General features: G+C 47.5%; 1 protein-coding gene across 2 annotated transcripts in view; it reads left to right on the top strand.

The window, feature by feature from the left end:
- The first annotated feature begins 1014 nt into the window (after window positions 1-1014).
- TCAIM (T cell activation inhibitor, mitochondrial) overlaps window positions 1015-18919 on the top strand; it is a 61137-nt gene continuing 43232 nt past the window's right edge. For both annotated transcript variants that reach the window (XM_044295313.1, XM_044295312.1), the window contains exons 1-4: window positions 1015-1204; window positions 2774-2843; window positions 4878-5013; window positions 10989-11142. In XM_044295313.1, coding sequence (XP_044151248.1) covers window positions 2815-2843; window positions 4878-5013; window positions 10989-11142 — 319 coding nt within the window. In that variant the 5' untranslated portion in view covers window positions 1015-1204; window positions 2774-2814. The remainder of the gene's footprint in view (window positions 1205-2773; window positions 2844-4877; window positions 5014-10988; window positions 11143-18919) is intronic.

The following is an 18919-nucleotide window of genomic DNA, read 5'->3' as shown; positions in this document are numbered from 1 at the left end:
AGGCTGGGAGATCATCTGATATTAGTGGTCAGTGAAAAAACGGACCAAACATGGATGCAATTCTGTGCCATCCGTGTTGTGTCTGTGTTTTTTCACAGACCCATAGACTATAATGGGCCTATTTGGTCGCATCATGGACCAAAGTAAAAAATAAAATAAAAATACTGATATGTAAACAGACACATTAAAATCAATGAGTACATCCGTGTTGTCCGTGGAAAATGTGGACAGAACACGTCAGTGAAAAACGTCAATGTGAATGAGGCCTCAGGGGTGCTGTTGATATGGTGTTTTTTCAGGTGTTTTCTCATAGGTCTCACTATAGAACATTTCACTTTAAAAAAATACTTCACAAAACGCATGATAAAAGCTAGTGAAAAACATGCCAAATAAACGCAAAAAAAAAAAAAAAGCATAATCTTTTTGCACCTTCACTAATAAGGCCCCTTTCACACGAGGGAGTTTTCCGCGCGGTTGCAATGCGTGAACGTCTATCACCCGCACGGAATCCTGACCCATTCATTTCAATGGGTCTGTGCACATGAGCATCACTTGAGAATGGCAGCCTGTTCTATATTCACACAGCCCCGGCCCCATAGAAGTGAATGGGGCTCCAGTGAAAAACGCATTGGGATGGGTGCAATGTGTTTTTCACTGATAGTTGCTAGGAGATGTTGTTTTGTAATTCTTCAGGGGTTTTTTTTCACGCGTGTAAAAAAAACGCATCAAAACTTATTTCACCCGCGCGGGAAAAAACGGAAACACTGAACACGACTGCAGACAAAACTGACTGAACTTGCTTGGAAATGATGCAAGGTTCGTGTGAAAGAGGACTACTGCTGCATGCCACCCAGCGGCTGAGGGAAGCTGGGTGCAGCCTTCCCCTGTGAGGCGACATGTCTGCTACTTTCCTCCTCAGAGAAATAGGACAAGAGAGCCTCTGTGGTGACGAGCTGGTGGTGGGCTGTAACCTGCACTTCCCAAGTGGCTCACTAGGGGGGGCGGTGCAGCGTGAGGCCGCGGCTGACTACAGGCCTGCGCTTTCCGTCACACAGCGCCACCTCCTTGTGTGAAGGGCAGGTTGCGGCCCACCGCGCCTTGCGGTTTTGGGAGCACAAATAACGCTCCTCTGTGGTGCAGAATAAACGCGTCCAATGCGCACGGAGGAGAACCTGTTATGTCTGCCATGCGTGAAGCACGTAAGGTGAGCGCACTCACAGGCTGGAGAGGGAGGGATTTCACTGACAGGGGGAGGAGGACAGCCGTCTGCCCCAGAAGCCTAAGGGAGCTCGCGTGTGTCCCCTCCCAGTGCGCGGGGACCTGGTACTGGGTGACTGGGAGAGCACCTAGGTGCAGGCGCTGCACGGGTCACACCGTGTACAGCAGTGCCCTCCAACCTGTGAATCTCCAGCTGTTGCAAAACTACAACTCCCATCATACCCTGACAATCTGTGATGGGATTTGTAGTTTTGCCACAGGTATAGACTGCCACCTACTGTTTATCCAGAAAGACATCAGATTCTCGGAACTGGAGTACTACCGACACTGCGCAATACTGAAGGTGGCCCCCGAGGGCCCCAGTACTGATTACAGGGACTGCACAGGAGGCCACTATTTCTTCCCCTAGATATAGACTATGACTATCGGCATCAATGTATGTATTTTACATCTATGGAGAAGAAGGGGGGTACGCTGTGCCCCGTCCCACAATCTGCACTCATTAATGTGTTCGTCTGGACAGCAGCTCCTGGTCCTACCCCGCATCAGGGCTGGCCCATCTCATACACCGGTGGCATATCTATGGATGTGCCACCAATGTCAGATAGGTGCAGGTCCCTCCTATCTCTAGAACGGAGCCCACAAAGTGAGCGAAGGCATACCGCACAATCCCCATTCACTTCTATGGGAATGCTGAAAATAACTAAGCACTGGCTCGGCTATTTCCTGAACTCCCATAGCAGTGCGCTCACCATTAATTTGTTTGGGAGTTCTGGAAATAGCCAAGCGCGCTTGCTTTAGTATTTCCCATAGAAGCCAATGGAGGGCATGCCGTGCATGCGCAGTGCACTCTCCTTCACCTTGGTGGCCCAATTCTAGAAATAGGTGTGAGTCCCAGAGGTGGGACCCGCATCTGTCATTGGTGGCATATCCTAGCAATATGCCACCAATATGTAATAGAGGGTAGATCCGTACCCAGTAACCCCCTGTATGATCTGCCAAGAGTGTCTTCCGCTCTAGTATACGTCAACTGGGGGTGGCACAGTGGAGGCAGTGCGGGGGACTGGAGCTGCAGGGAGCAGGTAAATAGGAGTCTTCTGTTTAGAGAGCCAGGCTCAGTATTCCCGGAGAACCCCCCTAAGGCTGTGTTCACACATGCATTGAACGTTCCGGTCTTCTGATCTGTCAGAAGGGAAACATAAAAGATCAATTCTAATCCCTATTTGTTTTAATGGACATGAGATGTGTCAGTTCTGTCGGACACAAACTGAGCACAAGCGATGCTCATAATAAAGCAGATCGGTCATTTATCATTTTCCTATTCTTCTGTAGGAGCAGAAGACTGGAAAGCTCAACGCATGTGTGAACACAGCCCTAAATGTAATGTTTAGTTTTTTTATCCTTCAAAAGAAGCGAGCCTAAAGGGAGAGGTATACCACGATTTAAAGCTTCATACTTTTCTTTTTTTGGATCCTGCCTAATTTTTGCTTTTAGGAATAAAACCTGCATCAAAGTGTGAACTGTGCCTTATCATTTATGTATCTTTCTGTTTTAGGTTCTCATTTGACATCTACTGGTTTTCACGCCAAGACTGACATGTTTGCCGGCTGCAGCGCTGCAAAGAGGTAGGCTGACCTCAGTCGTTCACATTTCATACAGCCTTGTCACATCAAGTGTCACATCTCTGCCCCGAAGGCAACTCCAGGAATCAATAATCACAATCTCAGTATTTGTCCAGATGATTTTTGCCATTGAGGCTTCATCCGGAGTGTTAATCAGAAGTACCATATTTGAAGGGGTAAATGAGCACAGCATGATGCAGTATTCTTCCCATCGAATAGATGGACACCAAGATGGAACATTAAACCATTTAAAGGGGTTCTCCGGAAATACTGAGTTTTTAGCACGTGCCCACAGCCTGCCTCTCTAAGCAGAAGATTCGTACTTACCTGCTCCCTTCCGCACTGGTCTTCCGCACTGCCTCCATTGTGGCATTATAAGTCAGTGGCGGCCGTCAGGTACAGTTGGTGTCCTTCCTAGGATGGATCCAACACTAATTTTAGTGGTTCTGCTTCTATGACAGTGTGAACAGAGCTTTACTTTTCAGTCTTTGTAAACTTGCACTTAACAGACTGCTTTTATCAAGTACAAGCATTACTAATCATGCCACCAGTAACTGTGATCTTAAAGCAGCGCTGTCACCAAAGCAGCCCTATTAAACCAGGCACATAGCCTGGTAGGGATGATCCTGCAGTTTAAAGGGGTTATACAACAGCCCCCTCCATGTGCCGGGCACCTCAGAGGGAATATACTTAGCCCGTGTCACGGATGTAGTAGGGGAGAACACCAAAAGACAACAAGAAGGAAGGGAAAAGACACTAGGCCTCACCGATAGGGAAGCAAAAGGGTCACCACCTACAAAACCCTGCTCCTGGCCCTAACGCCTATCCGTATGGGCACCTCTTGATGGTAGAGATGCCCATACACAGGAACCTAAAAAACCCTGGTGGCCCTCGGATGCCCTAATGGTAATGACAGGACAGAGACAACCCGCTCCTTCCCTGGTGAAGGAACCAGCGTCTCGCTGAGGCCTAGTAAACAACAAAGGTGGGGGGGATACAAAATACAACAAGCGGAACACTTAACTTCTGAGGCTGATGGATGGTGGATAATAAATGATGGATGAACAGGACTTCAACTAGAACCACACTCCAGCTCTTCCAAAAACCAAATGAAGCTATCCAGAGCAAGGAGTGATGGGTAAAGTCCGACTAAATAGGGGGAGGTAAAGGTCACATGATCCACACCTGAACAGGAGGTGTGGACATATAAGCAACACACAGACAAAGTGAAACCAAAACCAAAAGAGGCTGTCAGATCACTAATGTGCAGATAATCTTTCAGACCTTCTAAAACCTGTCACCGGTGTGACACCCCGCTCCCTGTGCCGCTCCTGGACCCCTCACCGCCGCTGTGGCTTCTCCCTGTACACGGATGAAGACATCCGGTGTCAGGGCAGAGCAGCCAATGGCAGGCAGGGACGAGGATGAGCCTACCTAGAGTCACCTGCGATGCTAGGGAGGCTCGTCCCCGCCTACCATTGACTGTGCCCCTCCGACACCGGACGTTGTCATCTGTGTACAGTGAGAAGCAGTAGTGGCGGTTGATAAAATCGTACTTTTATTCCTGTGCTGACAGGCAATTTTGAGCACCAGGAGTCAGCTTTTTCAGTACGAGCACCGCTATGCGATGAATACTGAACCCCCCTTTCATGATTGACAGCGCTAGAGTAAGACTTGGATCTAGCGCTGTCAATCAAGCAGACATCCCCTTTAATAGATCCTAAGAGTTTCTTAAGTTTAATTTGCAAGATAGATTCTTACTGGCTAGTCGTTTTGCTGGCATAGCCTGCTGAACACTTTATGGCAGAGCCAGCAGCACCTTTTTGAGAGACTACAAGCTCTGTTCCATACCTCTGCACATAAGGAGCTCCATGGGCATAATAGTTACTCCTGTGCATTGGCCATGGAGGACTGCTGGTAAATGGTTGCCCGGTCCACTTTTATCTACTTTCCCATCTTTTTTTCTTTTTACTGGTGATTTGTGTGTTTATTTTATCTAGTGATTATGTAATCAGTGTGTGTTATTCATTTCTCTAGGCTTTGTTGGTGCAAGCTTCTTTATATTCATCTGGTCCAAACCAGGTCCCTGTCTGGGGCTGATGCTGTCAATGCTTTAAGACCATTCTATTTTGCTGTGCACCCTGATTTCTTTGGACAGCACCCAAGAGAGAGAGTAAGTGTTATTTTTTCCACACAGTTATACATAAGCAGTTATAAAGTTTTTGTCTGCCATCTTATCATCTGAAGACCTGCTTTTCCATATGTCTTTTTTTTAAATTAAAATGTGAATTAAATCTCTGAAAGAGGAAATGTTCAGGGATGTTTCCTTATTTTTAATGCAGATCCTTTAGGCTCCTTTCAGACGAACGAGTTCCACACTCTGGACTCGCAGTTAACACTAAAAGCATTATGTCACTGTTATCCAATACATTCCGGACCTCTAAAAGCTACATAGCATTAAAATCAGTATAATGCTATGCAACCCAGTAAGTGCTGGGATGTCAGGACAGGAGCTGCTGAATACTCACGCTGCAAGTCCGATGCGTGGAACTCGCTCGTCTGAAAGGAGCCTTAGAGACATTGGAAAAAGTGCACTTCCTTCAATTCTGTATTAGTTATAAAGGCCTAAATAACAAGGCTTATTTTAACCACTTGGCGCCACGCTAACGCCGAAAGGCGTCATCTCCGCGGCGCTCCCAGGCTACGCTAACGCCGATTGGCGTCATCTCGCGTGAGCCGAGATTTCCTGTGAACGCGCGCACACAGGCGCGCGCGCTCACAGGAACGGAAGGTAAGCGAGTGGATCTCCAGCCTGCCAGCGGCGATCGCTCGCTGGCAGGCTGGAGATCCGAATTTTTTAACCCCTAACAGGTATATTAGACGCTGTTTTCATAACAGCGTCTAATATACCTCCTACCTGGTCCTCTGGTGGTCCCTTTTGTTAGGATCGACCACCAGAGGACTCAGGTAGGTCAGTACAGTAGCACCAAACACTACACTACACCCCCCCCCCCCGTCACTTATTAACCCCTTATAAACCCCTGATCACCCATGATCACCCCATATAAACTCCCTGATCACCCCCCTGTCATTGATCACCGCCCTGTCATTGATCACCCCCCTGTCAGGCTCCGTTCAGATGTCCGTATGATTTTTACGGATCCACGGATACATGGATCGGATCCGCAAAAAGCATACGGACGTCTGAATGGAGCCTTACAGGGGGGTGATCAATGACAGGCGGGTGATCACCCATATACACTCCCTGATCACCCCCCTGTCATTGATAACCCCCCTGTAAGGCTCCATTCAGACGTCAGCATGCGTTTTGTGGATCCGATCCATGTATCCATGGATCCGTAAAAAATCATGCGGATGTCTGAATGGAGCCTTACAGGGGGGGTGATCAGTGACAGGGGGGTGATCACCCTGATTACCCTGATCACCCCTGTCATTGATAACCCCCCTGTAAGGCTCCATTCAGACATCCGCATGCGTTTTGTGGATCCGATCCATGTATCCATGGATCCGTAAAAAATCATGCGGATGTCTGAATGGAGCCTTACAGGGGGGGTGATCAGTGACAGGGGGGTGATCACCCTGATTACCCTGATCACCCCCTGTCATTGATAACCCCCCTGTAAGGCTCCATTCAGACGTCCGCATGCGTTTTGTGGATCCGATCCATGTATCCATGGATCCGTAAAAAATCATGCGGATGTCTGAATGGAGCCTTACAGGGGGGGTGATCAGTGACAGGGGGGTGATCACCCTGATCACCCCTGTCATTGATAACCCCCCTGTAAGGCTCCATTCAGACGTCCGCATGCGTTTTGTGGATCCGATCCATGTATCCATGGATCCGTAAAAAATCATGCGGATGTCTGAATGGAGCCTTACAGGGGGGGTGATCAGTGACAGGGGGGTGATTACCCTGATCACCCCCTGTCATTGATAACCCCCCTGTAAGGCTCCATTCAGACGTCCGCATGCGTTTTGTGGATCCGATACATGTATCCATGGATCCGTAAAAAATCATGCGGATGTCTGAATGGAGCCTTACAGGGGGGGTGATCAGTGACAGGGGGGTGATCACCCTGATTACCCTGATCACCCCCTGTCATTGATAACCCCCCTGTAAGGCTCCATTCAGACGTCCGCATGCGTTCTGTGGATCCGATCCATGGATCCGTAAAAAATCATGCGGATGTCTGAATGGAGCCTTACAGGGGGGGTGATCAATGACAGGGGGGTGATCAGGGAGTCTATATGGGTGATCACCCCCCTGTCATTGATCACCCCCCTGTCATTGATCACCCCCCCCCCCCCCCCCCTGGTAAGGCTCCATTCAGACATTTTTTTTGGCACAAGTTAGCGGAAATTTTTTGTTTGTTTTTGTTTTTGTTTTTTCTTACTAAGTCTCATATTCCACTAACTTGTGTCAAAAAATAAAATCTCACATGGACGCACCATACCCCTCACGGAATCCAAATGCGTAAACATTTTTAGACATTTATATTCCAGACTTCTTCTCACGCTTTAGGGCCCCTAAAAAGCCAGGGCAGTATAAATACCCCACATGTGACCCCATTTCGGAAAGAAGACACCCCAAGGTATTCCGTGAGGGGCATATTGAGTCCATGAAAGATTGAAATTTTTGTCCTAAGTTAGCGGAAAGTGAGACTTTGTGAGAAAAAAACAAAAAAAAATCAATATCCGCTAACTTATGCAAAAAAAATAAAAAATTCTAGGAACTTGCCAGGCCCCTCATTGAATACCTTGGGGTGTCTTCTTTCCAAAGTGGGGTCACATGTGGGGTATTTATACTGCCCTGGCTTTTTAGGGGCCCGAAAGTGTGAGAAGAAGTCTGGGATCCAAATGTCTAAAAATGCCCTCCTAAAAGGAATTTGGGCCCCTTTGCGCATCTAGGCTGCAAAAAAGTGTCACACATCTGGTATCGCCGTACTCAGGAGAAGTTGGGGAATGTGTTTTGGGGTGTCATTTTACATATACCCATGCTGGGTGAGAGAAATATCTTGGTCAAATGCCAACTTTGTATAAAAAAATGGGAAAAGTTGTCTTTTGCCAAGATATTTCTCTCACCCAGCATGGGTATATGTAAAATGACACCCCAAAACACATTCCCCAACTTCTCCTGAGTACGGCGATACCAGATGTGTGACACTTTTTTGCAGCCAAGGTGGGCAAAGGGGCACATATTCCAAAGTGCACCTTTCGGATTTCCCCGGCCATTTTTTACACATTTTGATTGCAAAGTACTTCTTACACATTTGGGCCCCTAAATTGCCAGGGCAGTATAACTACGCCACAAGTGACCCCATTTTGGAAAGAAGACACCCCAAGGTATTCCGTGAGGGGCACGGCGAGTTCCTAGAATGTTTTATTTTTTGTCACAAGTTAGCGGAAAATGATGATTTTTCTTTTTTTTTCTTTTTTCCTTACAAAGTCTCATATTCCACTAACTTGCGACAAAAAATAAAAAATTCTAGGAACTCGCCATGCCCCTCACGGAATACCTTGGGGTGTCTTCTTTCCAAAATGGGGTCACTTGTGGCGTAGTTATACTGCCCTGGCAATTTAGGGGCCCAAATGTGTGAGAAGTACTTTGCAATCAAAATCTGTAAAAAATGCCCTGCAAAATCCGAAAGGTGCACTTTGGAATATGTGCCCCTTTGCCCACCTTGGCAGCAAAAAAGTGTGACACATCTGGTATCGCCGTACTCAGGAGAAGTTGGGGAATGTGTTTTGGGGTGTCATTTTACATATACCCATGCTGGGTGAGAAAAATATCTTGGTCAAATGCCAACTTTGTATAAAAAAATGGGAAAAGTTGTCTTTTGCCAAGATATTTCTCTCACCCAGCATGGGTATATGTAAAATGACACCCCAAAACACATTCCCCAACTTCTCCTGAGTACGGCGATACCAGATGTGTGACACTTTTTTGATGCCAAGGTGGGCAAAGGGGCACATATTCCAAAGTGCACCTTTCGGATTTCACCGGTCATTTTTTTACAGATTTTGATTGCAAAGTACTTCTCACACATTTGGGCCCCTAAATTGCCAGGGCAGTATAACTACGCCACAAGTGACCCCATTTTGGAAAGAAGACACCCCAAGGTATTCCGTGAGGGGCATGGCGAGTTCCTAGAATTTTTTATTTTTTGTCGCAAGTTAGTGGAATATGAGACTTTGTAAGGAAAAAAGAGAAAAAAAAAAAAATCATCATTTTCCGCTAACTTGTGACAAAAAATTAAAAATTCTAGGAACTCGCCATGCCCCTCACGGAATACCTTGGGGTGTCTTCTTTCCAAAATGGGGTCACTTGTGGCGTAGTTATACTGCCCTGGCAATTTAGGGGCCCAAATGTGTGAGAAGTACCTTGCAATCAAAATGTGTAAAAAATGGCCTGCAAAATCTGAAAGGTGCACTTTGGAATATGTGCCCCTTTGCCCACCTTGGCAGCAAAAAAGTGTGACACATCTGGTATCGCCGTACTCAGGAGAAGTTGGGGAATGTGTTTTGGGGTGTCATTTTACATATACCCATGCTGGGTGAGAGAAATATCTTGGCAAAAGACAACTTTTCCCATTTTTTTATACAAAGTTGGCATTTGACCAAGATATTTTTCTCACCCAGCATGGGTATATGTAAAATGACACCCCAAAACACATTCCCCAACTTCTCCTGAGTACGGCGATACCAGATGTGTCACACTTTTTTGCTGCCAAGGTGGGCAAAGGGGCACATATTCCAAAGTGCACCTTTCGGATTTCACCGGTCATTTTTTACACATTTTGATTGCAAAGTTCTTCTCACACATTTGGGCCCCTAAATTGCCAGGGCAGTATAACTACCCCACAAGTGACCCCATTTTGGAAAGAAGACACCCCAAGGTATTCCGTGAGGGGCATGGCAAGTTTTTAGAATTTTTTATTTTTTGTCGCAAGTTAGTGGAATATGAGACTTTGTAAGAAAAAATAAAAAAAATAAAATCATCATCATTTTCCGCTAACTTGTGACAAAAAATAAAAAGTTCTATGAACTCACTATGCCCATCAGCGAATACCTTAGGGTGTCTACTTTCCGAAATGGGGTCATTTGTGGGGGTTTTCTACTGTTTGGGCATTGTAGAACCTCAGGAATCATGACAGGTGCTCAGAAAGTCAGAGCTGTTTCAAAAAGCGGAAATTCACATTTTTGTACCATAGTTTGTAAATGCTATAACTTTTACCCAAACCATTTTTTTTTTTGCCCAAACATTTTTTTTTTATCAAAGACATGTAGAACAATAAATTTGGCGAAAAATGTATATATGGATGTCGTTTTTTTTGCAAAATTTTACAGCTGAAAGTGAAAAATGTCATTTTTTTGCAAAAAAATCGTTAAATTTCGATTAATAACAAAAAAAGTAAAAATGTCAGCAGCAATAAAATACCACCAAATGAAAGCTCTATTAGTGAGAAGAAAAGGAGGTAAAATTCATTTGGGTGGTAAGTTGCATGACCGAGCAATAAACCGCTAAAGTTGTGGAGTGCCGATTTGTAAAAAAGGGCCTGGTCACTAGGGGGGTATAAACCTGTGGTCCTTAAGTGGTTAAGATCTGAATATTGACTTATAGGATAGCTGCCTTACATCTGGTGGCATTAGAGGCAAAGCTCGTTAAGAGCTCATTTGCATTTCTTCCCTCTTATTGTGAATGGATTAATGGAATTTATTTACCCAAAAAAATAAACATATACAGCCTTATTCTACATAATTAAAAAACTAATCTTTATTTCATGATGGAATAACCTTTGGATTTTCCTCAAAAATAATTTTTTTAGATTTTTTTAATTTTTTTTTTTTAAATCATTGATTTTTATCCACCCTGAATCCAAGACAGTTTCCTGTAGATATAGTAAGCAGTGTCATGTATGTGACTGTCCCATACACCTGAATGGGGATTATAAAAATCCATGGACACACCATTCAGATGCATGGAAAGGTGAACATACCCTGAAATACACCAGCATATTCCAGCTGGAATAAGCTTTGCAAGAACTAAGGTAGCAGGAAAGTACATTATATAAGTGTAGCATAATTCACATATAATGGGACATTTTTCCTCCTATTTATGATTTCTAGGAGATCAATGAAAACTCACTAAAGAGGTTGAATGGATATCTGGAAAATCTTCAAAAACCAGGTCTTAGGAAACACAAACCTGCTCAACTTACATTTTATGTTCGAGAAACGGTACAGAACTCTGAGAGTGATCACGACTCAACACGGGATCCAGGTAAATTAATTGTCATGGAATATCTGAGGCCGAATGCAGGGTGGTAGTAAACCCTATCAGTGCTGCTAATGATCGACAAACAGACTTCAGAGCTAGTACCCGGGAGAAAATATAGCTAAAAACTGGTAATATGCCACCCTGCCTGATTTATGTACAGAATATCATTGAAAAATTAATTTATTTTGTATCATATAGCTTCATTACACACAGATTGCTCTATTTCATGCATTTATTAATTTTAATGTTGATAATTATGGCTTACAGCTAATGAAAATCCAAAAGTTAATATGTCAGAATATTATATAAGACCAATCATCTGCATTGTTGGGTCTGGTGTCTCTCCTCATCCTCTTGACAATATCCCATAGATTATCTATGGGGTTTAGGTCAGGCGAGTTTGCTGGCCAATTAAACACAGTGATACCGTCATTATCAAACCAGGTATTGGTACTTTTGGCAGAGTGGGCAGGAGAGGGAAGCACAAAGCTTGCCAGCAGATGGAAGACCTCTAAAATTCCCTGGTAGACGGCTGCGCTGACTTTGACCTTGATATAATACAGTGGACCAACACCAGCAGATGACATGGCTACACAAACCATCACTGATGATGGAAACTTAACACTGGGCCTCAAGCGACTTGGATTGTGTGCCTCTCTACTCTTCCTCCAGACTCTGGGACCTTGATTTCCAAATGAAATGCAAAATTTATTTTCATCTGAAAACAGGACTTTTGACCACTGAGCCACACTCCAGTCCTTTTCTCATCCCTATGATTGGGGGACACAGGCTTGACCATGGGTAAAGCTGTTGCCACTAGGAGGCGGACACTAAGCACAAAGGTGTGAGCTCCTCCCTTCAGCTATACCCTTCCTACAGGGACTAAGCTAAATCATTTTTTTTTTTATTTAGCTTTTTTTATTTTTTATTCTCTTCCAGCAGGATTTCAGGCAGTCATAGCTGCCTGCACTCCACCCAGGAGACGGGAGACCAGGGGGTCCCCAAGCCCGCTGCTCCATCCCGGTCTTCAGAAGTCAAGGAGGACCAGAGGTTCCTAAAGCCTCTGCATCGGACCACCACGGCCGCCCATTGCAAGCACCCTCTGTTCCGGTGTAGCAGCCCTCCCCAAGGGGCCGCACACCGAAGGTGGTGATCCGGCTGGAGCCAGGGGGGCAGAAGACGCCGGACGCATGAGTATTTCTGGCCCCCAGAGTGCTCCCCTCCTCCCTCCCCTTCTCAGGTTACCTGGAGTGATTTCCCCCACTGAGGCCTTGCCTTCTCTATGCGCCTTTCTCCTGTCGGGGGTGGGGTGGGCTGGAGAAGCCTCCAATGCGCGATGCCCTTTCTCCTTCTCGGCATTTCCGGTCCTGTGCTCCGCCAGGGCCGCTACTAATTGTCTTCTCTGCGGCCTACTCCCGCATTGGCTCCCCGTGAGTTCTTCTCTCCCGGTCGGCATCGCCGTTCGGCCAGGGCCATAGCGACAGCTCCGTTATCCCGCAAGTGGGGGTGGGAGGGGTGGAGGCCCCTTTAGCAGGGGATGCAGAAGTGTTGGGCCTGCGCTTCCCCGCAGTTTCATTTTGGGGAGCGGGGCATGAAGTTTTCCCGCTCCCCCTCCTTCAGCTGTATACTGGCGTGAATCTTGCAGCCTTTTCTGCCTCCGCCCACCTCCTGTTTCAAATGCTCCTCGGCGGGACTCTGGCTCAAGGCACCTCCGGACATGCTGCATTGAGGGACACAGCCCGGGTAAGCTCTGTCTCCCATTCCTACAGGGTTTAACCTACCCCCCTCACCCTCCTACTTTTCACTACAGGGTACTGATTATGTCCGAGGCCAGACTCCAGGCCCCAAAGCAGGCGGTCACTTCTGTGCACCATGTTTGCTTGTGCTTCTTGTCGCTCAAAATTTCCATCCGGTCAGTTAGATCCCCTCTGCTCTACCGCCAAGTGGCTTTGCCCCTAACCCAGTCTCCCCTACTGTCCAGCCTATGGTAAAGCCGGAGTCGGCGCGCTCCCTGTCAAAGATGGTACAGGACGTCTCCCATACCAACAAAGCCATTGTGGAAATACTGGGGTGTTTGTCCGCAAGTCTGTTCTCTGACCAGTCCGACTCTGGGGATCCTGGGGCTCATTCCCATCGCGGTCGTCCCGCTAAACTGGCATACCATCCTCCCCTGCCTCTCCGCCACCTCCCAAAGAGTCTCACTGCGACGTGTCCTCTTTGGAAGAGGCATGTTCTGAGGAGAGGTTTTCAGATGAGGATTTTGTCTCTCCTGAGAGTCAGTCTTCAAAGCTGTCCTCTGTGGTGGACAATCTCATTAAAGCCGTTATAGAGACCTTACAGGTTGAGGACCCCGCACCCTCATCGGCCGGCTCGTCCAAATGTTTCCCCAACCACCAGGATTTTGACTTCCTCTTTTTCCAAGGAGAGGAATTTTCTTCATAGACATTGTGCCTTGCTAAAACGCTTAAACCTTTATCCATTTCCAGAGGATTTGACTAAGAAGTGGTCGTCCTCATCTATAGTTGACCCACCAGTATCCCGCTTGGCAAAGCATACCACTTTGCCGATGGCGGATGGGGCTTCTTTCTCTGATATCAGGGATGAAAAAATTGGATTCTTTCGCAAAATCTTCCTTTGAAGCAGTGGGCACAGCACTGCGGCCGTTTGCCTCTACATGGGTGAGCAAAGCTATGGGTGAGTGAGCAAATAATCTACGTCAGGGTGTCTCCTCGGGGGAACTTTCCGATATTGTCCTGCAGCTCTCCAATGCCAGTGCTTATATTTGGGAAGCCTCTCTGGACGCAGCCAGGCTTATGGCCCCCTCGTCAGCCCTTTTGGTGGCTATTTGCTGTAGCCTGTGCGTCAGATAATGCTTCAAAGCGGACCCTGACGGCCCTCCCCTTTACCGGCAGCAAGCTTTTTGGCAAACGCCTGGACGAGATTATTTCTGATGCTACAGGTGGTAAGAGCACTCATTTACCACAGAACAGGGTTCGTTTCAACAAGTCAAAAAAGTGTAAACCTTTTTTTGCCCCTTTCAGAGTTTTTCCAGCTCCAAGTGGCCAACCGACAAGTCTGCCCCAGATCAGAAGCGCAAGCCTTCCTTCAAACCTCGCACTTCCTGGTGTCCCCGTCAGCAGGGCTCCAAGTCCTATAACCCCAAGACCTCCTGTGCATGACGTGCAGCTTCCAGCGCCCTCCGATCGGGTGGGCGGCCGGCTTCATCTGTTTCGTCGTATTTGGCTGGCTCACGTCTCAGATGCCTGGGTTAGAGAGGTCATCGCAGAGGGTTACAAGCTGGAATTCAGGTCCTCCCCTCAGTCACGATTTTTTTTGTTGTCTCCTCCGACCTCTCCCTCTGCCGCAAATTCCTTTATTCAGGCTATTCACACACTTCTGCGGCAGCGAGTGATCGTCCTGGTTACTGCGCAAGACCGTTTTCGCGGGTTCTACTCCAATCTCTTTGTGGTCCCCAAAAAGGAGGGGGCGTTCCGTCCCGTTCTGGACCTCAAGTCACTCAACCCCTTTCTTTGGCTCCGCCGCCTTCATGTTCCAATCTGTGTCAGTCAACAAAAATTTCTCCGGTTCGCAGTGGGTCCCTTTCATTACCAGTTTGTGGCCCTCCCGTTCGGCCTGGCCACAGCTCCCAGAGTCTTTACGAAGGTTCTGGCAGTGGTCATAGCCCTGCTCCATGCCAGGGGTATAGTGGCGATCCCTTACGTAGACGATATCCTGATAAAGGGTCCGTCATTCTGGGCAACGACGAACAGCCTGCTCATAGTCCTGGACACCCTGGAACGCTTCGGATGGATCGTGAACAGGCAGAAGTCATGTCTTTATCCATCTCAGCGGCTAACCCTTTCTGGGCATGTTACTCGACGCCTTTCAGGTCAATGTAATCTTGCCCCCGGAGAAGCTATTCACTCTCCGTCTTCAGATTCTCCCCTTGTTGCGGACCTGACCTCTTCTCATTCGTCACTGCATGCTCTGGGTCACATGGTCTCTGCCTTCGAAGTAGTTCCCTTTGCTAAGTTCCATACCAGGACTCTTCAGCGAGCCATTCTAACCAATTGGGACTGTTCCCCAGCCTCCCTGGATTGGCCCATACTTCTCTCTGCCCCGACCAGCCGGGCCTTGAGGTGGTGGTTGGTTTCCCTGATACTGACGTCAGGCCGCTCTTTCCTTCCTCCCCATTGGACGGTGCTGACAACGGACGCAAGCCTCCGGGGTTGGGGGGGGGTGTTCGGAAATCTGTCCATTCAAGGTGTGTGGTCACGCGAGTAGCGCTCCCTCCCAATCAACATTTTGGAATTGAGAGCGATTCGGCTCTCTCTGCTTCATTGGACCGACCATCTCTGGGGACGTCCACCAGGGCGGCACTCAGAGCCCGGCAGCCATGGCGGAAAACAGCTCTGATTCTCTGCTGGGCAGAGAGGCAGTTTACATCCCCGGCGTCAAGAACTGGATCGCCAACTTCCTCAACCAAGAGCGTCTCGATCCCCGCGAATGGGCTCTTCATCCGCAAGTTTTTCTAGCCATCTGCGAGCGATGGAGCCGGCCGGACGTGGATCTCATGGCCTCCCGCTTCAACCACAAGGTCGAGAACTTTGTTGCGCTTTCCAGAGATCCCATGGCCCTGGCATACGACTCCTACGTTTTCTTACGTGTTCTCTCCTCAGGGACCGATCTTCCACCTGAATTTAGGTTCTCTACATTTAACGGCATGGCTGTTAAAGCCGCCCTACTAAGGGCTCAGGTTTTGTCGGATGCTGTTGTCCAGACCATGATTCGTGCCAGAAAGCCGTCGTCTTCCTGAATCTACCACCGGACCTGGAAGTCCTACTTTAGTTGGTGCGAGCACCACCAACTGTCTCCCATTTGTTTCTCGTTGCCGCAACTCTTGTCTTTCCTGCAATCGGGTATGGACTTAGGGCTGGCTCTCAGTTCCCTCAATGGGCAAGTTTTGTCTCTTTCCATTCTTTTTCAGCGGAACTTGGCTTCGCTTTCGGCGGTTCGGACCTTTCTGCAGGGGGTTGCGCTCCATTTCCGTCCGCCTTGGGATCTTAATCTAGTGCTCAGCGCTCTCCAGTCTTTACCGTTTGAGACTTTGTAGCAGGTGTCGCTTCGCTTCTTGTCCTACAAGGTGGCCTTTTTGGTGGCAATTACTTCCATTTGTAGGGTGTCAGAACTCACGTCCCTTTCCTATCGGTCGCCTTTTCTGATCCTCCATTAGGACAAAGTAGTCCTTCGCCCCGTTCAATCCTTCCTTCCGAAGGTTGTGTCGGCATTCCATCTCAATGAAGAGATCATTCTTCCTTCATTTTGTCCTGCCCATCTCACACTTGTGAGCAGTCGCTCCACACTCTGGATTTGGTACGAGCCGTTCGCATCTATCTGTCCCAGACGTCATCTTTCCGGCGGACAGATTCCCTGTTTGTCATTCCAGAGGGGCCGACACGAGGGCTTACTGCATCTAAAATTTCCATTTCCCAATGGATTTGTTTGGCCATTGTGGAAGCGTACCGCATCAGTGACCGGGCCCCACCTTTCCGGGTTACTACTCATTCTTCTCGGGCAGTGTGGGCATCTTGGGCAGTGCATCATGGGGTTTCAGACCTTCAGGTATGCAAGGCGTCTACCTGGTCGTCTTTGCACACCTTTTTCTAATTTTACAGAGAACACACTTTGCGTCTTTTGACGCTTCTCTGGGGCGTAGAGTTTTGCAGACGGTGGTTCTCTGATTGGCCGTAGGGTTCTTGTTTATGCCCACCCTTGGGACTGCTCTGTAAAGTCCCATAGTCAAGCCTGTGTCCCCCACAGAGAAAACTAGATTTTTGTACTTACCGTAAAATCTGTTTCTCTTCCGTTCATTGGGGGACACAACCTGTTCTCTCTTTTACGGGCCTCTTCTGGCCTGTGCTGTTTTCCTATTTTTACTGCTTTTGCACTAACTGATTTAACTTAGTCCCTGTAGGAAGGGTATAGCTGGAGGGGAGGAGCTCACACCTTTGTGCTTAGTGTCCACCTTCTAGTGGCAACAGCTATACCCATTGTCAAGCCTGTGTCCCCTAATGAACAGAAGAGAAACAGATGTTACTGTAAGTACAAAAATCTAGTTTTTCTCCTTAGCCCAGGTAAGACACTTCTGACGTCTCTGGGTCATGCATGACACAAGGAATGTAACAGTTGTAGCCCAAGTCTTGGATATGTCTGTATGTGGTGGCTCTTGAAGCACTAACTCCATCCACAGTCCACTCCTTGTGATTCTCTCCTAAATTCTTGAATGGCCTTTTCTTGATGTGATTAACCCTGTTGCTTGTGCACCTTTTTCTACCACACTTTTTCCTTCCACCCAACTTTCCATTAATATGCTTGGATACAGCACTCTGTGAACAGCCAGCTTCTTTAGCAATGACCTTTTGTGGCTTACCCTCCTAGTGGAGGAGGTCAGTGACTGTCTTCTGGACAACTGTCAGGTCAGCAGTCCTCCCCATAATTGTGTAGCCTACTAAACCAGACTGGGGGACCATTTAAAGCCTTAGGAAACCTTTGCAGGTGTTGTGTGTGATTAGCTGATTAGAGTGTGACACCCTCAGTCTACAATATTGAACTTTTTCACAATATTCAATATTTCTGAGATACTGACATTTGGGTTTTTATTAGCTGTAAGCCATAATCATCGACATTAAAAGAAATAACCGTTTGACCAAGATAGGGCTGCAGCTAACGATTATTTGAATAATCGATTAGTTGCCGATTAATCGATTAATCGGGAAAAACGACAAAATTACAAAACAGAGGTTTATATGATCTTACTTGAAAAATTATGTTCAAAGGCCATATTAAAACAAATTGTGGACGACACTTATGGGGGATCTGTGGACGACACTTATGGGGGATCTGTGGACGACACTTATGGGGGATCTGTGGACGACACTTATGGGGGATCTGTGGACGACACTTATGGGGGATCTGTGGACGACACTTATGGGGGATCTGTGGACGACACTTATGGGGGATCTGTGGACGACACTTATGGGGGATCTGTGGACGACACTTATGGGGGATCTGTGGACGACACTATTATGGGGGATCTGTGGACGGCGTAGTTATGGAGAGGGGGGATATGTGCACTGTTATGGGCATAACAGTGCACAGATCCCTTTCCTCATAACAGTGCACAGACCCCCCTTCCCATAGCAGTGCCATACACAGATCCTCCCCCCCTCCCCATAGCAGTGCTATACACAGACCCCCCTTCCCCCTAACAGCCCCGGCGCTTGCATCTTTATTTTACCTTTTGACAATGACGCTCCCGCTCCTGTAACAGCCAGGCAGAGCGGACGGCGGCGTAACGTCACTCAATCACGTGACGCGCCTGCTCCGCCCACTTCATGAATGAAGGAGGCGGAGCAGGCGTGTCACGTGAGTGAGTGAGTGACGTTACGCCGCCGTCCGCTCTGCCTGGCTGTTACAGGAGCGGGAGCGTCATTGTCAAAAGGTAAAATAAAGATGCAGCGACCGCCCGCCCGCCCGAATACCAACGAATCGGCGATTATTCGATAACTGGATTCGTCGACAACGAATCCAGTTATCGAATATAATCGATTACATCGATTAATCGTTGCAGCCCTAGACCAAGATCACTCTGTGTGTAATGAATCTATAGAATATATGTGTTTCACTTTTTGAATTGAATGACCGTATTTTTTTCTTTATAAGACGCACTCCCCCCCCCCCCCCCAAAAAAAAAGTGTGTGGGGGGGGGGAATGGCCCTCC

Source organism: Bufo gargarizans, chromosome 5 (genome assembly GCF_014858855.1).
Source record: "Bufo gargarizans isolate SCDJY-AF-19 chromosome 5, ASM1485885v1, whole genome shotgun sequence".
NCBI classification, from domain to species: domain Eukaryota; kingdom Metazoa; phylum Chordata; class Amphibia; order Anura; family Bufonidae; genus Bufo; species Bufo gargarizans.
Note: the sequence above shows the minus strand (reverse complement) of the source record. Positions and strands in the feature narration are given on the sequence as shown.